The sequence below is a fragment of the Chinchilla lanigera genome, unplaced genomic scaffold (genome assembly GCF_000276665.1).
Source record: "Chinchilla lanigera isolate Chin_1 unplaced genomic scaffold, ChiLan1.0 scaffold00172, whole genome shotgun sequence".
Classification (NCBI taxonomy): domain Eukaryota; kingdom Metazoa; phylum Chordata; class Mammalia; order Rodentia; family Chinchillidae; genus Chinchilla; species Chinchilla lanigera.
In genome coordinates this window covers 533,210-560,501 of record NW_004955573.1, presented here as the reverse complement: position 1 = coordinate 560,501, position 27,292 = coordinate 533,210, and the positions used below count along the sequence as shown (strand labels likewise).

At 43.4% G+C, this 27,292-nt stretch overlaps 2 protein-coding genes across 5 annotated transcripts in view; one reads left to right on the top strand and one right to left on the bottom strand.

Moving 5' to 3' along the window:
* Window positions 1-200: 200 nt before the first annotated feature.
* Window positions 201-6,871, top strand: Pilra (paired immunoglobin-like type 2 receptor alpha; the record flags this gene model as incomplete). The annotated part of the gene is given in 5 exon segments (XM_013509477.1): window positions 201-401; window positions 5,090-5,120; window positions 6,031-6,077; window positions 6,287-6,318; window positions 6,481-6,871. Coding segments are annotated over 5 exon segments (399 nt in total). The 3' UTR covers window positions 6,601-6,871.
* Window positions 6,872-7,798: 927 nt separating this feature from the next.
* The window catches only part of Zcwpw1 (zinc finger, CW type with PWWP domain 1), a 21,427-nt gene continuing 1,933 nt past the window's right edge, over window positions 7,799-27,292 (bottom strand). For 2 of the 4 annotated variants that reach the window (XM_005413728.2, XM_005413729.2), the window contains exons 2-17: window positions 24,597-24,648; window positions 23,587-23,825; window positions 23,098-23,176; window positions 22,238-22,355; window positions 21,772-21,929; window positions 21,484-21,585; window positions 15,671-15,787; window positions 14,855-14,975; window positions 14,114-14,189; window positions 13,613-13,717; window positions 12,144-12,227; window positions 11,127-11,193; window positions 10,651-10,736; window positions 9,926-9,986; window positions 8,941-9,090; window positions 7,799-8,268 (exon numbers count right to left, since the gene is read on the bottom strand). In XM_005413728.2, the coding sequence (XP_005413785.1) occupies window positions 7,997-8,268; window positions 8,941-9,090; window positions 9,926-9,986; window positions 10,651-10,736; window positions 11,127-11,193; window positions 12,144-12,227; window positions 13,613-13,717; window positions 14,114-14,189; window positions 14,855-14,975; window positions 15,671-15,787; window positions 21,484-21,585; window positions 21,772-21,929; window positions 22,238-22,355; window positions 23,098-23,176; window positions 23,587-23,825; window positions 24,597-24,618 (1,857 nt within the window). In that variant the 5' untranslated portion in view covers window positions 24,619-24,648 and the 3' untranslated portion in view covers window positions 7,799-7,996. The remainder of the gene's footprint in view (window positions 8,269-8,940; window positions 9,091-9,925; window positions 9,987-10,650; window positions 10,737-11,126; window positions 11,194-12,143; window positions 12,228-13,612; window positions 13,718-14,113; window positions 14,190-14,854; window positions 14,976-15,670; window positions 15,788-21,483; window positions 21,586-21,771; window positions 21,930-22,237; window positions 22,356-23,097; window positions 23,177-23,586; window positions 23,826-24,596; window positions 24,649-27,292) is intronic. The other 2 variants (XM_005413730.2, XM_013509476.1) reach the window with 2 other exon arrangements.

The window sequence follows — 27,292 nt, the reverse complement described above, 5'->3', positions numbered from 1 at the left end:
AGTCAGGATCTAAGCTGGTGATCTAGAGTCTAAGCCTTTAGCATTTCTCCTTGTTGCTCCCTCCTGGAATGAACTTCCCAGAGCTGCTCCTCTACCCACGCAGAAGGCTTGCTCCTGAAGCTAGAGAAAAAGACGCAACGCCTTCACCTAATCTCTCCACTTCTCAGGGGAAGATCTGCTTATTTCTCATCTCTCCACAGCTGTTAAGATCACCACGAAAAGACCCACCAGCATGGCCCCTAAAACTACCAGAGCGGGTCTCCAGTTCACAGGAGGAAAGAGCTCAGAGCCTCCGTCCCTGAGTTTTGGAGCTATAGTGGGGGTGGCAGTGGCTGCCACCATTGCACTCATAGCCATAATTGTGGGACTGATGGTCTTCCTTAAGTGGCAGAGAAAAAAAGGTAAGTGGCCCAGGACCAGCTCTCTCCCCAGCTTCCCAGCTGTCTCTCAGAACTGACCCGCATCAAAATCACCAAAGGTGCTTCTTTAAAATGCAGATCCCTGTTGGGCCCACCTCAGACCCACCAAGTCACGCTCTGGACCTGTGCTTGGGAATTTCCAATTGTAACAGATGCCTCAAGTGGGATGTGTGTGGGATCAAGTCTGAAAGCCACCGATCCCTGCCCACAGAATCTGATCATTTGCCGATGCAGGACTTCCCCTCTGATTTAGTCATTTCTTACGAATCATCACTCTTTGGTTCATGGAGAAGGGATTATCGTCTCCTTCTCCATGAACCAAAAGGGGAAGTGAGAGAGCAGAAGGAAAAGGAATTTGGCGCAGGTCAGGAAGGACTAGGCCAGTGTTCACATTCCAGAACCTGTCTTGAAACTGGAGAATAAAAAATAGATACAGTGTATGATCTGCTTTTCAAGGAACTCAGAGGCAGGGAGTTGCATGTAGTGTTGGGGCAGGTGCTTCAAGGGTTAACTGCTCATTAGGAAAGAGCTATGGCAGGGCTGAAAAGATCGGAGGAAGGACAGCCAGGAAGGTCTTCCCCAAGGAAATAAAACCTGTAAAAAAAATCCCAAATGAATAGAAAGAAAGAACCGGACACAAGCTAAAGGTGGCAGAAGGGACAGTCACTGGCATCCAAACGAAGACTATTATAAGAACTGTAAGCACCTCAGTGCAGAAGCAGGAGATGAGAGAAGGGGACCTTGTAAGTCACTCCCAGAGCCTCTGGCCCAGAGGAAATGTGAAGCAACAAAGCACAATATCCTGCTGTGAAGACATCATCAGTGCACAGAGGACCGGCTGGAGGTGAGCCGGGCTGGATCAGTCTAAGGCGATGGTCCTGCACAGAGAAGGGAAGGGAAGGTCCCGGGAGAGTCTAAGAGGCAAAATCTTTGAGATTTAGGGATTATGGCGATGCGCATTCACCATATTTTCATCTTGGGTGAAAAAGGCTGTGATGAAATTGCCAAGAAAAACAGGGAACACAAGAGGAAGACCAGGTTTGAAGAGAAAAGATTACTAATTCAGTTTGGGATTTGCTATATTTGGAATGCCTGTAGGGCATCAGAATAGACTGTCCCTAAGAAATTTGGATGTACGCAACCACAGTTTAACAAAGAGACGAGGGCTAGTGGCATTCATCGTTTGCACCTCGGCATCCTCCATAATTGATTTGAAAGTCCTTTAAAGTTTTTTCATTGAGAGGAAACTTGCCTCATCAGCTATTCAAGAACAAAAGTGAAGAGCACGGAGTCTGTACAGCCTGATGTCAACCCCAGGCTTCTTGCTCTGGCTGTGGGAACTTCGGCACTGTGATACAAATGCACCACGGCATGAACACCCAACTTGCTTATGGATAAGAGGGGGATAAGAACAGCACCTTTGTAGGGTTGTCCTGATGACTAGATGTAATGCATTCCAACTAGATTCTAGCTCAGAATATGCACTATCTGAGCATTAGCTCTTACAATTAACTGGGCTAGCTGAATTAAGAAGATGCAATACTGACATATTAACATAGACATAGGGGCTGGGGATTTAGCTCAGCGGCAAAAGCGCCTGCCTGGCAAGCACAAGGTCGTGAGTTCGGTTCCCGGTACCGGAGAAAAACCAAAAAAAAAAAAAAAAAAAAAAAAAAAAAAAAAAAAAAAAAAAAACATAGACATAAACTAACAAAAGAAAAAACCCCAAACAAATGTAAGATGCAAACAGACTCAAATATATGTGGGAACTTAGTAGATTAAAAGGTAATATTTCTGACTGAAGAGGAAACATGGGTAATTCAATAGATGGTGCTAGAACAAGGGGGTGACTATCCAAAAAAATAGTGGTATCTCCTACCTCATAACTTTCACCAAAATAAATTCCATAGACATCAAGGATTTAAATGAGCAAAAAGAATCCTAATAGAAGAAAAAATGTGACAGTATTCTATAACAATTTATTTTATTACCTGCCTAATAAGTAGGTCAAAAAAAGATTAGTAAATACCATGACATAAGAAAAAAGTACGATAATTATTACAGAGCAGAAACCAGAGGGGTGGTTGAGAGTGAGGAAGATGCTCAGAGACTTGAAGAGGAAGTCTGATGTAGTCACTGAGGAAACAGGACTAGGGTTTGAGGACTCGATTCATATGAGAACTATAAATCTGTAAAATTATGATTGTACAGGACTGTGCTTTCCCTAACAGTAGTACACTGTGCTTAAAAACTTTTTTTTCATTTTTGGTGGTACTGGGGATGGAACCCAGAGCTTCACACATGCTAGGTAAATGCTCTACCTCTGAACTACATCCCCAGACTTTTTTAATTTTTTATTTTGAAGTAGGATCTTGCTAAATTGCCAGGGCTGTCCCCAAACTTTAATCTTCCTGCCTCAACTTCCGAGTAGTTTGGATTACAGACACGCACAGCACCATAACATACTAGGACACCAGATTCAACAGCGCCCGTAAAAGGTTATTCATCATGGCCAAGTGGGATTTATCCATGCAATGAAAAGATGGTTGGTTCGCCATACAAAAATCAGTCAACACACCTGTTGTCTCAGAACTCTGGAAGGCTGAGGCTGGAGGATTGCAAGTTTCAGCCCAGTGTGGGCAACTTAAAGAGTTCTTGTCTCAAAATTAAAAATAAAAAAGGCTGGGAAGTAACTCAGTGCAAAAACCCTTGGCTCAATCCCCAGTAATACACACACACACACACACACACACACACACACACACACACGCCAAGAGCTAGAGGGGCTCTTACAAAGTCCCCAGTTCGATCTCTAGCACCACACACACACACAAAAAACTAAATTTAAAGTCAATCAGTGTAACATACCACATTCACAGACTAGGAAGACAAAAAATATCTGACCATGTCAATTGAGTTAGAAAAAAGACAAGATGCAATGCTCCTTCATTAAAAAAAAAAAAAAAAAAAAAAAAAAAAAAAACCAACAAACCAAGAAGGGAATGACCTCAATATAATAAAGGTCATTTATTGAATATACATAGTTAATATCACTCAATGGTGAAAGTCTAAAAGCTTTGCACCTAAAATTAGGAATAAGGCAAGGCTGCCCACACTCACTACTTGTGTTCTAAGCAGTACTGAAAGTCCAAGCCAGCGCAGCTGGAGATGTAAGCAGAATAAAAGGCCCCCAAAGTGGAATAAAAGAAGTAAAATTTTCTGTTTGCAGAGGACATGATCTTATGTGTTGAAAAGCTAAAGATCTGCCAGGCATGGTAGGACATTCCTATAATCCCAGCTTCTTGGGAGGCTAAGGCAGAAGGATACCAAGATTAAGGCCAACTTGGGGAGCTTTGCCACCTCCTGTTCAAAATTTTAAAACTTTAAAACCACTGAGGATACGGCTCAGTGGGAGAGCGCTTGCTTAGCATGCCTCAGGCCCTAGATTCAATGCCCAGGACTATTTTTTTTAAAAAAAGAGCTAAGAATTCCATAAAAGTATTGTTAGAATTAATGAATGGATTGCAAAGTTTAAGATCACATTTATGATAGCATCAAGAAATAAAATACTTAGGAAAAACCCTAACCAAGCAGGTAAAAGACTTGTACATTGAATACAAAGTACAAAACCTTGGTGAAAGAAATGAAAGGAACCATCTCATAGGCATGGATTAAAAGAATTAATATATGAAGATATCCAGGGGCTGGGGATTTAGCTCAGTGGCACAGTGCCTGCTTGGCAAGCGTATCGATTCCTGATACCGGAAAAAGAAAAAAAAATATCCACACTCCTCAAAACAATCTACAAATTCAATGCAATCTCTCCGAAAATCACAATGGCATTCTTGACAGAAATGAAAAATTCATCTTGCTATTCATATGAATTTTCAAAGTCACTCTAAACAGCCACATGTGAAGGACTTACATGTCCTATTTCAAACCATTTTAAAGCTGCAGTAATCAGGGCTGGGGATTTAGCTCAGCGGCAAAAGCGCCTGCCTGGCAAGCGCAAGGTCGTGAGTTCGGTTCCGGTACCGGAGAAAAACAAACAAACAAAAAAAACAACAATAAAGCTGCAGTAATCAAAGCAGCATGGGATTAGCGCAAAGACAGTCCAGTAGAACAGAACAGAGACCTCGGAAATAAAGCTCACATATACAGTCAAATGGTCTTCAACATGGGGGACGAGACCACTCACTCACAGGGTAAGGGGAAGAAAACTAGCAAAGAGGTGGGAAAGGACCTGTCTGTGATAACAGCAGAAGTTTAAACATGATTTTAACATGATACTGAGTCAGCCAGGGCAAAACCAGCCAGCACTCAGAAGAGAAGCTCCATCTCTAAGGCCAGGCAGGAGGCTGTGGAGGGGCTGACTGCAGAAAAAGGTAAGTAGGCAGGTGGTGATGAGCAAAGGGGGGCGGGGAGAAGGAAACAGGGAGAGACAGCAGGGATGAAGGAGCAAAAGAGCAGAAGAGACGGTCTTAGAATTTGCTGTCAAGGACCACGGGACGGGTATGAGCTGGTGAGACCCAGGCCCTTGGCTGGGATGTGGACACCTTCTCTGCTTCCCTGGTCCATGTAAGGATTTTCTGAGCATAGGATACAGCCGAAAAGACGAGATGGAGTCTGTCTGTGAATGTCGCATTGACGCACTGTTGGTCTCCCTACAGGTCAGCAGGTTGAAGCCCAAAGCCCCGCCGGGTGAGTGCCTGCCCGCCGAGGGGCTGGGAGGGGGCGTGCACTGGCTCGGGAGGTTTCCTTGTGAGAGCCAAAGGCGACGTCTTTCACAGCAGCTCTCCCCGCTGACCCCCAGTCTGCCCATCTTTGTCCTCTAACAGGCCAGGCTCTGGGCCTCTGCAGGCTCCATCCCTTGATACTGAGAACAGCGGCCAGTCCTTCAGAGGCTCCCTCGTTCCTCTGCATCCTCTTTCTTTCTCTCTTCCCAGTTCTTCACCTGTTGTTTATCTGTTTCCTGGAGCCCTGAACACCTCCTGGAGGTGCTCACACGCAGCTCGCCCATATCACGCCCTCTGCTTTCTCCCCTCTGTCCAATCTGATGTTTTCCAGTACATGTGCCTCGGGCTCTAGAAGTCCAGCTCTGCCGCCTCTCCCGTCCTTCCCTCTTCATTCTCCAGCCTCTTCCTCCTCTTCTGCCCTTTTTGCCGTTACCGTACCTTCCCTGCTTCAAGCCACCCTCCGTCCTTCCTCTCCATGCCCCGTCTTTCACGGCCTGCCCTTCCTCTGGCCCCGCCCTGCTCCCTTCTCCAAAAAACCGCCATTTTTTCCCAGAGGACCTGAAACTCACTAAATTGGTTTCATTTGCCCACTTTCAGCCAAGGCAGCTGACTCTGTCTATTTCTATGTCCCTAATGCAGGCAGCTTCCCTAGAATGACCCTAACTTTCAGCGCTGAGGACTCCCAGGGGCCACCCCACCAAGGCCCTCCAACTCCTCTTTCAAACGGCCTCCTGCCGAGGATCTAACATTGTCCCCTTCATCCTGAGCGTCAGGGCGGGTTGCAGAGCCCCTCTCAAAGAGAATCAGTCCCTGGTATATTTTAACTCTTTTCTGCCGGGAGCTAATCCATTTCTCATCCCCTTGGCCCAATGCAGGGAACTTGTCGAAAGCACTGAGAACTATGAGAACACTAAGTACGAAGGTGAGTCCTACCCCATCCCCAGTTCATCTTTAGCGCTGCTTTCTTCTCCAAATGCACCCTGCCCACATCCCATTCTGCACCTCATCCCTCCCACACGGCCCTGGCCCTGACCTAGCAGCTAACTTCACTATTGGCGCAGGCTGTCTGCCTGTCCACCCTGCCTGCTGTACCCCCTGGCCTCAGCATTCCTTGATTTTTCTTTTCCTTAGAAAAACATAAAGACGCCCAGCTGAACCCCCAGGTAAGTAGCTCAGACCTTAAGGAAAGTCAGTGAAGTCCGACAAAGGTGGAGAAGGAACGGAAGGCCCGGGTGTGGGCAGAACACTCAGGTAATAGGCTGCGGCCTTCAGATAGGGACAGTTCTGTCACTGCTGTCTGACCTTCTCTTTTGCTTCTCACCCAGAATGACATCGTCTATGCCTCTGTCACCCTCTCCAACTTGACCTCACCCCGAGCACCTCTCTGCCAACCTTCCCACGAGACGCCCCAAGAAGAGATACTGTACACTCTCCTAAAGACCTAGAGTGGGACTGGAGGACAATCTGTGAGTCCGGTAGGAATGATCACAGCTTCCAACAGTAGCTAAGATGGCTCAGAAGTCAGCGAGTTTGACTCAGAAGTCAGCCAGAAAGGAATTGAAAAAGCCGTCTATATTAGTTCCCTCTTCAACTTCCAAGCCCTTGCTCAGAAACACAATGACCCACAAAATGTGTCGATTGCATTTAAAGACGAAACTGATGTCAACTTCAACTTCTGCTTCTCCACTAAAAATAAATTCTAATAGATAATTCTTATCTAAGGCCCCTACTTTTTTTTTCACTGACTGCCTCAATCTGGGGAACACAAATCCCCAAATACTCGTAGCAGCTGTTACGGTTCGGATCTAAAATGACCCCGTATTCTCAGGTGTGTGGAGGGTGACTGGCTCGCAGGGGTGCGGCACTCATCAGTGGACTCCTCCACAGATGAGGAGCTACGTGTGCTGTTAAAAGGTGGGGTCTGGTTGGAAGGCATGGGGACGCATGAACTGGAAGGATGTATTCTTGTCCCCGGCAGGATCCTCCCTGCTCTCTGCGTCTGGCTGCCACGCACTGCGCACCTTTTCTCCACCATCCTGCTTCTGCCTTGGATCTTGCTGACCATGCACTGAAACCATGAGCCGAAATAAACCTCTCCTCCTTTAAGGTGTGGGTGCCAGTTACTGTGTCTAAGCAACAGGAAAGTGACTAAGATATCAGCCTCGGCCCCGGGGCTGCTCCCAAGTCGGATCATAATCTCCTCTCGCTGTGGTAACCACCGCACGCTGGGACTGCACCATACACCCCCCCCCCACTGAACCGTGCCCAGCACCCAAGCAAGATGGTGCGCTGCTGAGGCATGGGCGTAAGGGCAGGTGATGAGGTGCTTTCCCGAAGCAGGTAGCAGCTAGTAAGCAGCCGAGCCAGGCTTTTTTCTGGGGCGGGTGGTACTGGGAATTGAACGCAGGACCTTGCACTTGCCGGGCAGGCACTTGCGCCACTGAGCTATATCCCCGCCCCCAAGCCAGGCTTTGAATGGACCTGTCCTTCTGGAGGGTCTCCCAGGACTCGGGTCTCACTGCTTCGCCCGGGTTCCCACCCTGTGCAGGCCTCCGCCAGGGACGACAATGTGCCACGGTGACACGGGGTGAGGGCAAGACCCGAAGTGACACAGGTGGTCACACACACCAGCCAAACAGACCACACATGCAGCCCACTTTATTAACACAAACTGAGAAGCTACTGAACCTTGCAGCCGATTAACAAGTCAAACACTTAAGAACGTGTCAGAGACTGAACCAAAAGGCCCTCTCTGTGGTTTCAGAGAGAGTAAGAGGAGGGCAGGGGGCCAGCACTGCTTATCACAGGAGGCCACAAAGAGTGCCCTGCATCGTCTCAGTCTCACAGCTCCCCTCCTCCTTCTGACTTTCTTCCAATATCTTCCATGATCTGCTCCAGGTCCAGGCCAACGGAGGCTTCATCTTCAAGGCAGACACTTCCAGGCTCCTGAATCAGCGGCTCTTGGGGTGTAGATCTTTCTTTCCCCTCTAAAGGAAGGGCCCTATGATGAGGTGGTGGGGTGAGGCCCTTTGGCACCATTCTAACTTCCTTTTCCTCAGGCAGGATAACTGCTGGAGTCTTGCTTTGGGGAACTTGAAATCTTTTCTTAGATCCTAAATGAAAAAGGAACAAAGTTGAGAGTCCCACTGGTCAGTCTAGTCTGACTTTTACAAGTCAAATTCTTAAATGCCCACACTGGTAAAATCTCTGGAAAAGGTGACCTTTCTTAGTACACAACACATGGGCTTTTGGATCAGAAAGACTTAAGACTGAAGCCATAAATCAGCCACATGCTCAACATGGGTCTTAAGTTTTAAAATCTCTGCGCATCAGTTTTCTTAAATTTAAAATGGCAATTGTCTAGTCATAGAGCTACTGAAAGAATTAGAAGGAACAAGCGTGGAAGTATCTAGCCAGCCATGGCAAATCCAACAAAAATCTTTTCCCCACCATTCTCCCATATCTGGATTCATCAAATTAATAACCACTGCTTTTCTTTTTTTGAGACCGTCTCACTATGTAGCCCAGGATGACCTCAAACTTGCAGTGATCCTCCTGCCTCAGCCTCCTGATTGCTGGGATTACAGGCACGTGCCACTATACCTGGCCCCATTATATTTCGTAGCATGTTCTAAGTACAATCTGAGACATACCCTTTTCATTCTGAATTTCATGCTTTCCTCAAAGTAACAAAACACTATAGGAATGCTCAGAAATGATCCAGGGAGGAAAGATAACAGACATGGGCCTCATTTCCTCATAATTTTTTAGATGTTGAACCTTACCTGGCTGGTCCAGATCTGGATTCCTTTGCTCTTCTTTCCGTTCCATTATGGGTACAGAGGGCACTGTGGATTCACTGTGCAGACATCTCTTGGTTACCTTCTTTTTCACAATCTTGTCTTGTCCGTCCACTGTGCCTACATCACCCCATCCCAAACATGAAGAAAATGTATTTCTCTCTAAACAGCGCGGCAAGGGCAGATGGTCCCCCCACATTTAGTCTCTGCCCTGCTCAACATCTTCTGCTCATTTTCAATCTAGTGAGTTCTCTGTGGTTCTGACTTTCCCAACCATCTTGATTTTTTTTGTGTGTGTGTGTGTGTCTTTTTGAGACTGGGTCTCTCACTAGGCAGTTCAGGCTGGTCTTGAGCTCACTTTGTAGCCCAGGCTGGTCTTGAACTCACAACAGTCCTCCTGCCTCAGTCTCCCGAGTGCTGGGATTACAGGCGTGTGCCACCACGCCCTGCCTTTGATTTTTTTTTTTAATTCCCTGGATCTTCTCTTTAAGATTTTCTTCAGAGCCTGCCTTCTCCAGGAAGTTGTCCTTCCTGGCTAAGAATTTAAAACTTTGCAACTTTAACCTAAGATTTTATAAAACACAAAATGAGGTGGCCCACCAGGCAGTGACACATGTCTACAATCCCATAATTCTGGGAGGCTGAGGCAGGAAGGGCACGGGTTCAAGCTCAGCCTGGGCCAACTTTAGCAACATGGAGATCCTGTCTCAAAATTTTAAAAAATATCAAAAAAGGGCTGGGGATGTACCTCTGTGCAAAGGCCCTTAGTTCAATCTCCAGCACAGCAATAATTATCTACTTAAAACGAAGCTACACTTCCTCCCTAACACGATAAGCTAGTCTTGCCTGTTTTTTGAGGTCCGGACCTGAAACAATCAGTGAGGTCCGACTACCTGCAGATCCCCTTCCACCCTCTGCCTCTGCCTGCCCTCACTTTGTGACAGGTTCCCTTTCCAGGTGGCCTGCTTACCTTTCGGCTTGGGGTTTTTGGTCTTTATCTTGGCTGACTTGGGACCAGGCAAAGTTGGGTCCTGCGGATGGGAGAGAAATTTATTTTAAAAGATAAACTGAGCCACATAACTATATTTAACAGAGAAGGACACTATAAAATAATAGGGGGGCTGACTCCTAAAAGGGGTCCTCCATGAGCTGGTCAATGTCTAAATGTGTGGCCGCACAAACAAAATGTGTGGAGACGTTCCCATTCCACTTAGTATTTGTCAATGCAAGGCTTTCTGCATCAAAGGAAATAAAAGGAGGCCAGAAGCATGGCAAAAGTAGGTAAATTTTAAAAAAGGAAGTCAAAAATCTATGTGTCATATTCCGGCAAAAGAGATCCAAAGAAAATGAGCGACTGAATGTCCTAAGTGTCCACATGAGGGGAGAAAAGGGCAGAGGGAAGCAATCTGCTGTTCTCTAAAACTGCCCCAGGTAGAACCAAAGAAATACAGTAGAAACTGAGATTATAATCAGGGATTTCTGAGAAAGATGAAGTATTCCGAGAATGGTGAAGGAAGAAGAGAGACTCCTTCCCTGGAGACCATGAGGAGACCAGCCCCGCTGGCTGGGGCAGCCCACGTAAGGATGGGACGGCTCAAAGTAAATGTAAAACCCACGCTAACCAGCTCCTTACAGGAGCCTCCTATGAGGAACTCCAAGATCTTGATCTAAGCCAACACTTAAAGCTAATCTTACTTTTTGCTCTTTCTCCTCCATCTCAAACGCCTCCTCTTCTTTCGCCGTGTTGGGCTCAGCGCTGTCAGCCCCAGACAGTGTTAAGTCTAGAACAGAGAAAGAAAAGGCCGATTTATCCGCCCAAACAGGGGATGTGTTAACAGAACAAATTCCAAAGACTCCATCTTCTAACTCCACCTTCTGCGTCCCAGTAATATTTTTCTAAAACATGTTCCTACATTATCGTGGCTTCACCCTTTGCAAAGTCCATCGCTGTTATATACCCTGCCCTCCCTTCTCACCCTTTTGTCCCACTCCTGTCTCCACCCATGTACCCATCCATCCTGAATACTGGATCAATGACATCCATAAAGCCTGCTACGACAGAATCTAGAACTAGGCTGATGACATGGACCATAATATAAAGAAAACGTGGACTGCTGCCGTCACGGAAGAATTCCTCCCCTCCCTTTCCAGTCCTCATCCTCCACCTCTACCTCTTTTCTCTTCATTGCTGTCAGATCCACAATATCGGTTCCAGAAACCAAACAAGTTAACCCGCTCCTGAGGGAACCAAGAAATAAAAGCATTATCCACTACCCTCCCAGGAGCAGCATTTGCCCTGTTCTCTAGATTGTAGTCCTAACAAAATTTGTATTCATTTTCCATAACGTTTTCATTTGAAATATCACATGAGCCTTATTTGCACTTTTGCAGATTAATTATAATATTCTTCAGTTTAATCATAATTCAACAAAAAAGTGGGAAAAAGAAATTCCCAAGTTTGCCACTCTCCTTCTCAGCCTCACATCCTAGCGGTAGAAATTGAGGGCAAAAACTGAATAAATAAAAGAGAAGGTAGAGTGCATATAACTGAGGCTTGCAGTTAAAGGTAGGTAAGATGTCCCCTACTATAGTGTTTGGGCCAAGAGAAGATAAGATCCTTTTTGTTCAAGGGCAGGGGAAGGAAGAGGCGACTTAAGGAGTCAAGGGACTCTGGAAGAATCTGGAAGGAAAGAGCAGTTCTGAAAGAGACTGGACAGCTGGGCATGTTGGCGCACACCTGTAATCCCAGCACTCAGGAAGCTGAGGCAGGAGGATCACTGTGAGTTTGAGGCTAGCCTGGGCTAAAAAGTGAGCTCAAGGTCAGTCTGAACTGCATAGTGAAACTGTCTTGAAAAGACAAAAAATAAAATAAGTAAAATAAAAACAAGCTGGGTGTGGTGGCGCATGCCTGTAGTCCCAGCACTCAGGAGGCTGAGGCAAGAGGATTGTTGCGAGTTCGAGCCCAGCCTGGGCTACAAAGTGAGCTCAAGGCCAGCCTGAACTACATAGTGAGACCCTGTCTCAAAAAGACCAAAATAAAATAAAATAAAATAAAATAAATAATAAAAACAAAAACTAGACTGCAGAGTAGGGAAGTACAATCAGTTTTTTCGCAGTGGGGAGTGTACAGTGTGTTTTGTGTTCAAGTCCTGAAGAGGAATAAGTATGTGGTCTGAATATTCTGCCACCTCAATGCCGGTCTGCCTTGCTTTATAAGCCATGGTTACAGCTACTTCCAGTTTCTGAATGTAATCCTTGTTCCTGCACTTTTTCTGAAATGGAAGAAAGTTAGAGTCAGTGATGAATACTGCCTTAAGTGCTAGTCAATAATAAATACAAGAGAAGTGACCCCCAATATACTACCACCCCCCAGGCATTATCTTTACATTTGCTTCCAGTTCCTAGTAATGATAAGATACTCTTAATCTTTTGAGCTTCGACACAGCATTCCCTTTCTCCCAATAAACCTCTCACCAATTCCCAGCAAATTTTTCAACTAACATTTTGGTGTCTTCTCCAAAACAAATCCAGTGAGAATTTGAGAAAAAATAAAAAAAGACTGAAAAAGTTCAGGTGACTCCACATTTTTAAGTTTCTTTAGGTCCAGCCACTTGACGTAATCTTTACTGCTTAATTTTCTAATGCTCCTGAGGTGCTGGGCCTCTTTGCTCATTTTAAAGCTAGTCAAGGGCTGGACGTGGTGGCACACGCCTGTAATCCCAACACTTGGGAGGCTGAGGCAGGAGGATCACTACGAGTTCGAGACCAGCCTGGGCAACAAAGTGAGCTCAAGGCCAACCTGAACTGCATAGGGAGACCCTGTCTCAAAAGAGACCAAAAAATAAAAAAAATAAAGCTAGTCAAAACCAAAGTGACTGAAGAGAGGAAATATAATTTAGTTAATCCAGTGCATCTGGGAATGTCTAAAGACAATTCCTGGTTTCACAACTAAGAGCAGGGGATAGGGGATAAGGGTAGAAGATGTTACTGACAAGACGCCAGCAGAGCCCAAGGAAGTTGTTAAAAGTCCTATAATACAACTGGCACAGTGGCACATGCCTATAATCCCAGTACTCAGGAAGCTGAGGTAAGAGGATCACTACAAATCTGAGGCCAGCCTGAATTACAGAGCAAGACCCTGCCCCCACAAAAAAATCCCATGACTCCACAACAAAGGATTATTTTGCCCAAAATGTTTATAGTGCTGAAACTGTGAAATTCTAATTTAATCTAGGCCCTTATATCTGCTACTTCTGCTCTGGCTCAACTGTAGAAATCCTCCATCTTTAAAAGCTTCCCCTTAAAATTTTCTAAATAAGGAGAAGAGATGCAGAAGGGAGGAAAGAAAATGGGGAAACAAGAGTCAAGATGTGTTATGTAAGGTACAAATTCTGTATGATGAATGCGAATGTTATCGTGTGTCTATCTAAAGCACACCAATATAATTAATGCTTTAAAAGCCCCCCTATGTGCAGGTGGGTACGGAGACTGAAGTCATGACCTCACTGCAACCCTCCTGAGTGACTCGGCCCTGGCGCAGCTGCTCAGACGTAGTACTTTCTCCCAGCAGCTCCCCCTGGGAGCAGACTGGTTTAATAAAGGAGATATTTCATTTTCCAGGTCCCTGTATCACAACAGACTACCAAGGTTTGCTCACCACTCCTGTTTGCTCCAGGGACAGCTCTTGGAAATTCTTTAGCATGTTCGCTGGAATCCAAGCACGAGAAACTGTTTCTCCAAAAAATGTCACATGGTACTTAGACTGCAATAAAAGACACAGGCATGTATGGCTCTTGTCCTTTTTCCTGCTTTTCTCCTCTTGCCAGAAAAGGTGAAGAAAGACAGGGCGAATCATACAGAAAGTGCCTGGTCTCATGCTCCCTGAAGCCTGACTGACTTACCTCACGTCATTCCACTGTTCTTCCATTCTGAGCTCAGGAATCCTAGCCAATTATCAAAATCCTGGCATAATCATCAAAACCATAAATATTTAATTAGATTCAAGTTCAGTTCTATGTGTGAGTACTTACCTCTATGTTTGTCGCTCTAGCTAAGTGTCTATTTCCACTTTTGTCTGCTGGCTAGGTCTACGTTTCTAACTCTGAACATCTCTTAGGATGAATGCGTTCATTACTCTGGCCTGAAGCAAGAAACTCACCGGAAGAGAATCAAAATGAGAAGCAAAAAGAAAATACTCCTCCAAGTCAGGATCAGCTTCTACCATGCCCGGCCACCTAAAGAGAATAGTTGGGCACAGAGGATAAAAGAGATGGGGTTAGATGAACAAAATACAATCTTGTCAATACACACGTACAGAAAAGTGCAATGTATGCTGTGAATAAAAGATCTAAAAGGTACACCCCACCCCAGGTTAGTCCCTTCCAAAGGCCACTACCAAATAACTAAAACGACTTCCATCAACCCTTACTCTCTTTCCTTTGCCTGCCTCCTACATCTCAGTTTTGTAATACTTTGGGCAATCTCTTCATTTCTTACCCAACTATAGTAGCACTGTCAGATCGACTTTCCAAGAGAGATACCACTCCACTCAGAAACCTCCAGAAAACATACTCTGTAAAACCTCAAAGCTAGGTATTTTTCTCCTTCGCCCCAGGATCATTTGTTCTTTTTTTTTTTTTTTTTTTTTACAGGGTCTTGCTATGCATTCAGGCAGGCCTTGAACTCACTTTGTAGCCCAGGCTGGCCTTGAACTTGGAGTGATCCTTCTGCCTCAGCCTCCCAAATGCTGGGGTTATAGGCATGCACCACCACGCCCAGTCCCCCATGTTCTTTCTAAGGCAAGCACCATTATTAATGCTTTCCGTTTCCTTCCCTCCCTGCTTGAATCCATTATTCCCAAGTTCAGAAAGAATGCTCCAACTATGTCGTGGTTCCCTACCAGGGGTAACCATATTGCTTGGCCCAGATGATGGATCCTGGGATATAGGAGGCATAGACCACTTCACTCTCATTCCCTGTCCAGGCCTCCTCAGGGATATCACAGCAATTATAATCCACATCTGCCAAAAGAAAGAATGAAGGAACATAAGTAAAAATCTAGCTGCAGGCTGGAAGAGAGCAAGGAGCATACAAGTAACAGGTGGCACAAAGGGCGCCTGGGCAAGAATACACCCAAAGAGGAAATGCAGAAGTAGGAGTGCTGCTTCCTAATACTTTACAGAGATTCCAACCTCTTGCTTACATCTCACAGTGTGACTCTGCCCCCAACTGTGGGACAGAATGGGGGTAATTTCTCTGAGACTCTTTTCTCATCTGTAAGATAAATACGCTGGATAAGATCACCATAATGTCTTCCAAATAGTTTTAAACATTTTATAATTCTAAGCTCACTGGGTGTTTCTCACCTGCTTTTCTCCACTATCTTATATCCCTCCCTGTCCACCAACCCAATAGTAATGTTTTAATCAGGACTGACAGGATCCGGCCAGTTTTGAAGAAAAGGGAATTCATTTCGTACTGTACATATATTCAGATTCCAGGCCCCTCCCCATAACATAACTGCAGGAAGTCTTCTTCCAGCCCTCATGCCCAGCTTCATTTCCACAGGGCAAGAAGATTGTTCCTTTTCTCCCAGTCATTAAAGGACCCCTTAAGTGCTAACTATACTTATATATTTATCTAAATAATGCATGCAGGAGAAAAGAAGAGGAACAGTAAAAACTGAAAAAAATAAACCATTGCCATTCCTTCTTACCTGTATTCTGGTAACAGAACCAATTATCCGGGAGAACTGAGGGGTCAATGTTCCTACACAGCCGCCTCCACTTTCTACAGTTCGGAGAAGAACACTGAACCCAGACTATACAATGACCTATGACAGGAAAAAGACTGAAATGAGAGACTAAAATAAGCTCTTCTTTCCTCAGTGCCACTAAAATCACTACAACTTTCTCACCGACCCCCAGAATCACGTCTCCATACAGACCTTACTTGTGAACTAGTCCAATCTCCGAATTAAAATAACAAAAGCAAGGCTCAAAGAAGACGATGACTTGCTCAGGATCAGTCTAACTTGGTGACAGAGCTGACCTCAGAGCTTAAATCACACATCTGGACCACTCCTTTAGGGGAGGCAGAAAGGACTATTTCCTGAAGTAACAGTGATTAAACTTAAAAGTTGCCTTAGGGTTGAGGATTTAGCTCCCTTGCACAGCACGTGCCTAGGGCATGTACAGTCCTGAGGTCCACTCTCCCTATAAAAAAAATTCCTGCTATCTTTTCAGACAGTGCCTTGATCATTCTCTGATGGCATGGTACCACTGAAAAGTTCTTTTGCAGGGCTAACAAGAATCTCATGCCGGCAGTGCTTGCCTGGCAAGCATGAGGTTGTGAGTTTGATTCCCAGTACTGGAAAAAAAAAAAAAAAGAATCTCATGCTGGGGGTGGCGGCGCACATTTGTAATCCCAGCACTCAGGAGGCTGAGGCAGGAAGATTGTTGTGAGTTTGAGACCAGCCTGGGCTACAAAGTGAGCTCAAGGCCAGCCTGAACTGCATAGCAAGACCCTATTTCAAAAAGACCAAAAAAAAAAGAATCTCATCTGAGCACAATATTCACAGTTCTTATCTGAATCTCAACTATTTACCTGTTACCAAGTTGCACCCTTTAGGACCAACAGTCCTGGGTTCATCTTCCTATGAAAAACCCCAGTTTAAGTCCAGCATTTTCTCCACTAACCATTCACTGTGAACCCTACTCCAAGGAAAAGCCTTCCTTTTATCCATCATCTTCCAAACTCCCACCTCTCTGTATTTCCACATCTTCTAAATTGACCCCGGGCCCCACACAGCCTTTCCTCTCTCCCTCCAAACTCTTCCAATGCATTCTGTGAGATCCACAGACTTGAATAACTAACATCCACATGCCCTACCTCTTCTCTGAAAGTCTACCTCCTTTTAGAAGCCTGAAGATCCACAAATGACACTGTCCCACCCAACCCCACCTCAGCCCCTAAGTGCAGTCTCCTCCTTCTCACAGCCCCACATCTCTCAGGACAGAAGCGGGCGACAACACCCTCACTCCCACTGTCACTGCTCCCCTCCCTCTTATAGAAACCCTCTCCTTTGAGATCCGTGCCGCAGGACTCTACCGCCCTTGTATCTCCCTCACAAAGATGCTACCATCCAGCTCGGTTTCCTCTTCCTTTCTGCCTTCAGCCTTTGGTCCAGCTGACCATCACATCCACAAAAGTAACTCAAAAAGCACCTGTTCGCCTCCCTGCCACCTCAGCAACGCAGTCTCACACTCATGTGCCCAGCTAGCCCTCCGCAGGAACCCACACCCTCCGAGTCACTTATCCAAACATCCTCTCTGACAAGAATGCCTTATCCTCCTACCTCATCTGCCCACAAGTTGCCCCACAGCTTTCATTTCATCTTATGCTCCAATCTATCGGCCCCTCCAGTCCTCACCACTTGGTAGCAACTTCTCCTCTTCACCCTGACCAGTGGGCTTTAAATCCATGACTCTTCCAGACACCATCAACTCCTTTCCCTTCTGTCCTTTCCTCCACTGCGATGAGACAGGCAAAACTCCACCCTAAACGAACACACATTCTACCTTTTCTGTGCTTACACTGCTGCAAATAAGGGCTACTAGAGAAAAATTACTTAACCAGGCACATATGTATCACTATATACTCACGATTAATATCACCAACCAATATATTCCTCTAGTTAATGTGTTCCCTACTGCCAAATTTTACCTTAAGGGTTTGAACACAAAGGATGACCCTCACCCACCAAAGTCATCCCTCAAGAAACAAGGCAATTTATTTAGGTCCTTTCAAAATATCACTTATTATGGATTATTTTCTCAATTACTTTGACTTAAGAACCAAGTATTGGTTGGAAATAATATGTTAATTAGAAACAACCATTGCCAATGTTAGTTTTGGACATTTAGAGGTGATACAGCAAGACTAGAAAAAAAAAAACCTATAGGCACAGGAGCTGGGGACCATAAAAGTTAATATAAATTAATAAAGTAAATAGTTCATTATGAAAGCATATCCCACAAATGTATTCTTCTCCTGCGCTTTTCCACTTCCTTTCACATAACTGCTTAAATCAGAAACTAATCATTTTTGACAAATCCTCTTCTCTCCCCTATTCCCCAATATCCAATTCATTACCAAGTTCTGACAATTTTATCTCCAAAACCATCCATTTTTCTACTTTCATGATCTTAACCCAAGCCACCAAAAACACCTAATCCTACACTAGCACAAATTCTTCAACTCTTCCCCAAACACTCTATTCCCAAAGACTTATCTGAAAACATGAATTTGATGATCTTATTTCCTGGTTAAAATCCACCAACGGCTTCCCAATGGTGCTCACTCCGTAGCATTTCCTTTGATCAAGCCACTGCCTACATCCTTCCATTTTCCCAGAGCTACTTTCCCAACCTGCCTCCCCTTGCTGTCTGAATGCTGATCACACAGGCTTTTAGTACTGGGACTATGCCAAACTTTACCCCACATAAAACTCTCCTGACCAGGTGTGGAGGTGCACATCTGTAATCCTAGCACTTAGAAGGCTGGGGCAGGACAATCACCTCAAGTTCGTGGTTATACAGTGAGTTTAAGGATACCCTGAACTACATAGTGAGACTGTCTCAAAAAACAAAGAAACAAAACCTCTCTTTTATTCTTCACTTGAATAACTTCCTCTCTTCTTTAGGTTTCAGCTAAAATAAGATTTCCTTAGAAATGCATTCCCTGACTGGTCCAATTTTACTTAGGTCTCCATTATTTCCTCTCATGATACTCTGTTCCTTTCCTTCACAGTGCTTAACGTGAAGTATTCACTGCATACAGTTGTTTCTACTTCCTACTTCAGGACGACTCTCCTGGCCTTGGCAACTGTGAGAAACAGGAAGAATGGTTCAAGGATAGCAAGAGGCTGACAAACTCACTGTGATCGTAATTCAGCTCACAAGCGCCACCTAGGGAATGAACTCCCATCTGCTAGCCTAAAGTCTAGTTCTTGGGGAGAGGTTAAACACATCAGGCAACACAAACCTAATGACTCAAGTTTATCTGAATTAGCTAGAAATGTCTGAAGTATTCCAAAAGTTCTCAACAGGAATATCTGAGCTTACATAGCCACATAAAATCAAAAGTAAAAACTTCTTAGTTTTCTTTTCTAGAAAAGAACCTACTATCTACAACCTTCCTTGGAGTGAGCTGAATTTCAGACCACCTTACTGTACAAATTATACTGCTAGCTCCTTATGTTACTATGTCATTTTAGTAAGAGGAATTGTTTCTTTTTTATTTTAAAGAGTAAAAGAAGGATAACATAGTAACGGGGGGGCTTACCAAATTACAGACAAAGTGGTAGGAAATTATCAATGGTTGTTGTTTTACATATTGTTATCTACAAGATAGTTTCTCAGGAAAACAAATAGACAAATAGTGAGTTATAGAAAAAAAGTAGTAGGTTATTATCAGTGGTGGTTGTACTATACTTTGGTATCTTCAAAGTGGTTTCTAAAGAAAATAAATAGAGCTATATATGAGTGACCAATTGAATATTCATTGACTATTCTCAATGGTTGTTGTAGGAAACATATGGTAATAAACATACATTCACTGCTGGGCGGGGTGGAGCACTCCTGCAATCCCAACACTCGGGAGGCTGAGGCAGGAGGATCATTGCAAGTTCAAGTCCAGCCTGGGCTACAAAGTGAGCCCAAGGGCAGCCTGAACTGCATAGTGAGACTCTGTCTCAAAAACAGACTAAATAAATAAATAAACATACATCCATTTATGAAATAGCACAGGAATAAGAGGAATTGTTTACTGACTTGGACTACCTTGTTTGGTGGCTACACAGCCATTCTAGAGTTTTCTTCCAAGGATGTACAAATCATATGCTTTTAAATCAATCTATCAGTTGATTGATCAATTCATATATATATGAATAACACTAACTGATGTTTTCTTCCACTGTTCCCTATACTTTGGGTTCTGTTTTTACTATCATTTCTCATTTTGTTTTTTTTTTTTTTAAGTGTAAGCCTGTTTTTGCCCAGATTATTTTCTACTAACTTTTGAACTTACTGATATAAGATCTATTTCTTGTCATAAAATTTCCCAGTATCACCTTGATTATTTTGTATGTTTCTTAGCTGTTTATACACTAAACTGTAAATTCTAAAAAGGAAGGGCGGGGGCTGGATATTTAGCTCAGCGGCACAGCGCCTGCCTGGCAAGTGCAAGGTCATGAGTTCAATTCCTGGTACCAGAAAAACAAAACAAAACAAAAAATAAATTAAAAGGAAGGGCTATCAAATTTGCTCATCTTCTAGCAACTACTGCAACACCTAGGACATAATATAAGGCATTAATAACTATTGTTAAGCTGGGCATGGTGGCGCATGCCTGTAATCCCAGTACTCACGAGGGTGAGGCAGGAGGATCATTATGAGTTCGAGACCAGCCTGGGCTACAAAGTGAGCTCAAGGCCAGCCTGAACTGCACAGCGAGACCCTGTCTCAAAAAGATTACAAAAAAAAACAAACCCTATTGTTAGAATAAAGAGCTGGTGACATAGCTTCGTGGTAGAACCCTCGATTCAAAACCCAGCACCAAAGAAAAAGAAAAAGCAAGCTAAAGAACAAATGAATGCATATATAGTATATCCTTACAGTCTCTCCACTCGGTATTAATAGCTAAGGTGCCCTTTTTTCTGAGGAAAATAAAACCTCTGAATCTCTTCCCATTCCTATCTCTTCAGTCTTTCCCTCTCTATAAATCTACTTCCCTTGGCATATCAGTACACCCAAACTGCTCTCTTTTTTCACTCTCTTATCTTTTATTTTATTTGCAGTCTTGTGGGTGGAACCTAGTGGCTTGCAAATGCTAGGCAAGAACTTTACCCACATATACCACCAGCCCTCTTTTTTTAAAAGAAAGTTGTAAGAAGAAAACAATTCTCTCCTACAACTCCCTTTTACGTACCATTTTATTCCTCTTTCTTTTCATGTCTAGACTAATTGAAAAAGTATTTACCCTTCACCTAATGATAACCTGCCACTCACCCTTAGCAATCCATGTAGTTGCTATAACCAAGACCTTAATAACGTCCTATTTGTGATATACTTGAGCATTTTCAAATCATTATCCTCTTTGGCTTTTCTAGGGTGACATCTGCGATGGCTGACTACTCCATCTTTCTTAAAATTCTCTTCTCCTGGCATCTGTGATATCGCACTCTCCTACTTTTTCCACTACCTTTCAGGTCTCATTTTGGTTTTCTTCCTGGGCACCATTTAGAATGTCTGGTAGATAACAGATACCCAGTAACTATGGATGGTGTGAACAAATGACTGAATAGATAAAATATTTCTCCCTCTCCCTCAGTAATACACCCTCTAACACGTAGGTGTGAGAGATAAATTACAGACCTTGCAGTGTTTTCTATAACATTTTAACCCCTGCTTCCGTCTTCATCTCAATTTCTCAGCCCAGCTAGGTGTTCCAAACCATGGCTAAACTCACTAAAACCATTGCTCTTTCTTTTTCGATTCTGAATCACATCCTCCCGTCGGTTTGTCTGTCCATGCTCATGTCCATGTTGGGGTGTCTCCATTTTTTCATCTTCTGAGAAGATAAAAATAAAACATGATAAAGTGGCAAGATGAAGTCTTCATAGGCAGGTAAAAGAAGAGGAATCACAGTCAAAGAGTTGTAAGCCCTGAGCTGAAATTTCTTGGCCTGCCCATTATCCCATTCTCTAATGTCTTAAGTACTTGAGCCAGGAATCAAAGTATATTTAACTATACTCACGAGCCTCTTTCTTTCTTTTGCTTAAGTAAAGTCTACGAAGTTTCTTCTCAGAGGGTGCAGCAATTGCCTGGCCTGGCTCAGACGCCCTCATCTCAGGGGTAACTGCATCTTGCAGAAAAGCTGAAATCTCTGGTGCGTGAGGTACCATTACCTTCTCCCTGAAAATGATATATTTTAAAGGAAAAGTTAAAAGGGAGAAACATCAGTACCAATCTTCTGAAAGAACTCAAAGGTAAAAAAAAAATTCTAGGTTTGGGGCTAGGTACAAGTTCAATCCGTAGCACCAAAAACAAAGAATTCTAGGCTCACTAAGGCCTCCTGAGGTCATTTTATCCATTTACTTGCTTATTTTTCCCCCAGCCCAAACAGTTCTCTTCCTTGAGCTGAGAAAAATCAATAGAAATATGACACATACATCACCATTTACGAATCCTGTGTTCTACATGCCTCTCTGTGGTCAACTTACCCATTGGCATTATCATTATCAGTAGCAGAAGCAACAATTCCTGGTTCTTTGTCTGACTGGATACACACTGTTGGCTTTACACAGGAAGTCTCTGCAAAATCAAGGCCAGATCCCATCCCTCCCAAAACAAAACACTATAAGCATAAAAAGAAAACAACTACAGTACCCCATTATTTTCTACTATGACAGTTCATTAAAGTATTTCTTCTTTGTTGCCTGGAAGAACCTACCTCTTTGGCCTCTTACCATATGATAGAACCTTTAAAGTCAGGAAAAACTACAAGTCTAGATCTTCCTGCAAGCCTTTCCTGATTTATTTTCCTCATTTCATGACAGCCAGATAATAATTTTATTTTGTATATATAAAAAATTATGCTCTGCATTGTGTATCATTTTTCTTCAAACTCCTTCTAGGAATAGAAGTACACTAAGAATGACTGAGATGTCATTATACTTGGCCTCATGACCTTATGGAGAAGGACTCAAGGCCTATACTATACAGTTCTTAAACACACAAATATACAAGAGGAGATGAAGACTAAGTCCTTCAAATCTGGGAAGCAATTTATCTTTTCTAAGGACACTGTAAAAAATATAAAAATAAAATTGCATTTAAAAGTGTAGGTGAGACTATTTACCCTGAGGTCAATGTAATCTGCTTTTTAAAAATCTACACCCTTTATCTATGGTGATTTAGCTACAGTCCTGTTTTTGGGAATGAAATATTTCAGAGTTTCATCTAATATTTCCTTACTTAGGAAGATGGGAAAGGAGGAGGGAAGCTGTCAAACTCACACCGCCCCTCTTACAACAGTCACTCTGCCTAACTGAAACCCTCTCTCTCCCACCACAGGCCATACCCAAGCACTCCTGGAGGGACTTGCGTAGCACAGTCTGGACAATCTCCTCAAATTCAGCATTGGTAAGAATTATTTTTTCCTGCAAAGACACGGGTAAGAAGGAAAACTGCTTATTTTTTTCATAGTTATCTCTTCTGCTGCAGCAGGAGGTTCACAAGACTAAAAGCATAAAGTCACTATACCTCAGGAGACCATAACCTCCATCCAAGCTCTCCTGGAATGAAGGAGTCAAAGGAGAGGAAAGCATTTATGAAGTCTCTGTCTACTTCTACTCCCATCTCTACCCCACTCATCCCATTATTTCTGTCTGAATGCTTTCATCAAAAAATGTTATGCCTCTGAGAAGAAAAAGGAAGTTCAACAAAAGAAACAAAAACTGAAAACTACAGGATGAATTTCCCCAGCATGAAAAGCTTCTGTTTGTCTAGCCTGGCAGGGAGGCAGAGGAGAAGGAACTGTCCTACAAGAGCCCATCAGTGTGATCTGTACCTTTCCATTCTTCTCTCCAGGCTTACTGTCTTGAGCCTTTCTTTTCTTCTCACGGCCAAGGCTTGGACCTTTCTCTGTGGCTGCCTTCTTCTTCTCTAACTTTGGTTGGCTTGGCTTGGCCTCAGCCTCTGGGGAACCGATCCCCAGAGCCTCCTTGGGTAAATCAGGAGGGCAAGGCAGCATGCTATGCAATTTTTGTGTAGGTGGGGCAAAGGTTTTCTTTGGTCCCTTTCCACATTCTGAAAGAAATGTTTATCAGACGGAATTCATGATACACAGTCTAACAGAGGTTGACAAACACTGCTATTGATAGGCCATGTCAGAATTATAAGGAAAGAGCTTTTATCAAATTCAGATTCCTAGGTTTCTTCCAGCCTACTCCACCTACCTCCAGGCCTCCTGAGATTATGAAGTAGTAGTTTGAAGTGAAGCCCAGAAATCTACAATTTTATAAGGATAGTTGGTTCTGATAAACTGCCAGGTTTAGAAACCACTGAGTAATTTAAAGGTGATAAATGTAAGCACATAGAAAGCTAAATTACTCATGTGTGCAATTTTTATAATTTGCTCATTTTAACTTTGGATAACATTTTATGAGAAATTAGCTAAAAAGCTAGTCAAAAATCTATAAATTATTCAAGGCCCATTCTTATGCCACCTCCTCTATGAAAATTATACTGATCCTCCCAGATACAGTAGTATCTATTTCTTTTGTGCTTCCATATTTTGCACCTCTCTGGTAGCATCACCACATTCAACTTTACGCCACAGACATTAAATTTCTTTTTTTTTCCTTATGAGTTCATCCATTCCTTGAGCAGGATTTTTTTCTAAGCCATACTTTTCTCAAAGCATCCAGGAGAGTAATAATTTGAACACAGCAGACACAAAATATACATGAAGTGAACTGCCTCTTGGTGGGAAGGATGTCCAGAAGGGGTAAATGAGAAAAATATACAAAGTAACCACCACCCCCACTCCCCCCCCACTCCCCGCAGGTCTTGGCTCACCTTCCTTCTGTAGTGTTGCCATCGTTCAGCTCAGAAATGACGTATGCTTTGCCTTTGGTAGAAAATTTTAAAAAGACATTAACTGCTATGCCTCAGACTAAACATGATTTTAAACTGATCTCCCTATCTTCTTGGGTTCGGGACTCTCTCTGCCTGGAACTCCTAACTATATTTCTGCCTTCTTGACTATATTTCTATGTGATGAAAAACATTACTTTTGCCTGATCAAGAGAGAAGCGATATCCAGGACTTCACTATCTATTAATTCAAGATAGCCCTCCTCCCTGTTTCAGATTAATTTCCTTATTCCACAATAACAAATACTGAAATCTGGGCAATTTAGCAATGACACCATTCTCAAAATAACTGGGGGGAGGTGATAGCTCAGCGTGAAGACTACCACCAAACCAGCCCAGAAGTCCTCAAAATGTGGCCCAAAAGGAGTTCCCTCCTTTTTCCAACTACATATCCACAATAAGATTCATTTTCTCACATAATTCCACCAAAACAAGGTATCACAACAAACTGAATGCAGAAACAGATGAGAATCCAGCTGTTTTCTATTAAGCCAGACATGAGATTCACAAAAATGTCAAACAGTGCAACTTTTCATGTTAAACGTTCTTTGGTTAGGGAAATACCTTTTATCATAAAAACATCATGCTAATATGTAATGAATTTATCATTATTTCCAAATAAATACATTTTTCTCAGTTTAATTTTGTTATTTGCAGAGGCAGAAAGATTTATTAACACAACAGCAAGTTTGGGGTCTGAAGTAGACCTCGGCTCACACCCACTAAATTTTTAATGCTACTATCAACAGATACAAACCACATAAAAGTTCTCTGGAGACCTCTGTAAATTTTAAGAGTATAAAAGGACTCACACCAAAAAGTTAATGACCTGATCTAGTGAAATAATTCAATTCAGTCTTGCCAGTATGTTCCCAAAGAATTAATTACTCCTTTAAGATTTCTCCCTCCTGAGCCAGGCGTGGTGGTGCACCCCTGTAATCCCAGCACTTGGGAGGCTGAGGCAGGAGGATCGTTATGAGTTCGAGACCAGCCTGGGCTACAAAGTGAGCTCAAGGCCAGCCTGAACTGCATAGTGAGATCCTGTCTCAAAAAAACAAAAAACAAAACAAAACGAAGATTTCCCCCTCCTAACTGCAGTTATTCCTTCTATATTGTTCCTCCACTCCTTAGACTAAGTAAATCCCTTAGTACTGTCCTTTACTAGAGACTCCCTAAGCCGCAAAACATTTTGTTAAAGATTATATTTAAACCAGGTGCTCCTTGTGCACGCCTGTAATCCCACGCTGAGGGAGGCTGAGGCAGAAGGATCACAAGTTCTAAGCAATTTAGGAAGACCTCATCTTAAGATGGGCTGGGATATAGATCCCCTCCATGGGAAGGAGGTATATTTAAGAGCTCCTTGAAGGACAGAGTCTAATTTTCTTTCCGAATTAAAGTGTAATAGCATGTGAACACTTTATTTTTGGGCCTCAACAGTAGTGGTTTTCTTTTCTTTCTTGCACATGCATTCTGCAAGCCTGATTTAAAACTTTTAACACAACCAAATACATATATATATATATATATATATATATATATATATATATATATATAGAGAGAGAGAGAGAGAGAGAGAGAAAGGTTCCAGTTACCCTCACTACTCATAACAAAATTATTTACTATCAGAAGCTTACAAATTCATGGTAGGGTCGGGGCAGTAACTCAGTGGTATAGTGCTTGTCTAGGCCCTGGGTTCAATACCTACCACATCAAATAAAATAGTTAATTCCTAATAAAGTTTCTTGGTTCGGAGTGCAGACAAGCCCAATGATGTACATGCTTGACATTTTATATCCTTTTTTTTTTAGCAACGACTTACACTATCGATTTTGGGCACTGCCCCAGACCTAAGACCAGCCTTTCAAGTGGTTTTCGCTAAAAAGAAGTGTGTCTTATCTGGCATGGTGATGCATGCCCATAATTCCAGCACTATGGGAGGCTGAGGAAGGAAGGGGGCTCGCAAGTTCAAGCCCAGCCACGGCAATTTAGCGAGACCTTGTCACAAAATAAAAATACAGCCAGGCATGATGGCACACACCTGTAATCCCAACACTCAGGAGGCTGAGGCAGGAGAATAGCTTCAAGCTCGAGACCATCCTGGACTACATAATGAGACTTTATCTCAAAAAACCAGAAATAATAAATACATAAATAAATTTTTAAAAAGGAGGGGGCTAGGAGCCAGGCATGGTGGCACTCTCCTGTTATCCCAGCACTCAGGAAGCTGAGGCAGGAGGATCCTGGGAGCTTGAGAACAGCCTGGACTACATAACTAGACTTTGTCTCAAAAAATCAAATACAGGGCTGAGATAGAGCACAGTGACACAAGCGCCTGCCTGGCAAGCACAAGGTCCTGAGTTCAAATCCCAGTACCAAATAATAATAATAATAGTAACTTTTAAAAGGAGCTAGAGGCCAGGAATGGTGGCGCCCACCTTGAATCCCAGCACTCAGGATCCTAAGGCAGAAGGATCCTCTTCGAGGCCAGCCTAAACAACATAGCAAGACCCCATCTCAAAAGAGGGGGGGCGCTGGGGATTTAGCTCAGCGGCAAAGCGCCTGCCTGGCAAGCGCAAGGTCGTGAGTTCGGTTCCCGGTAGTGGAGAAAAACCAAAAAAA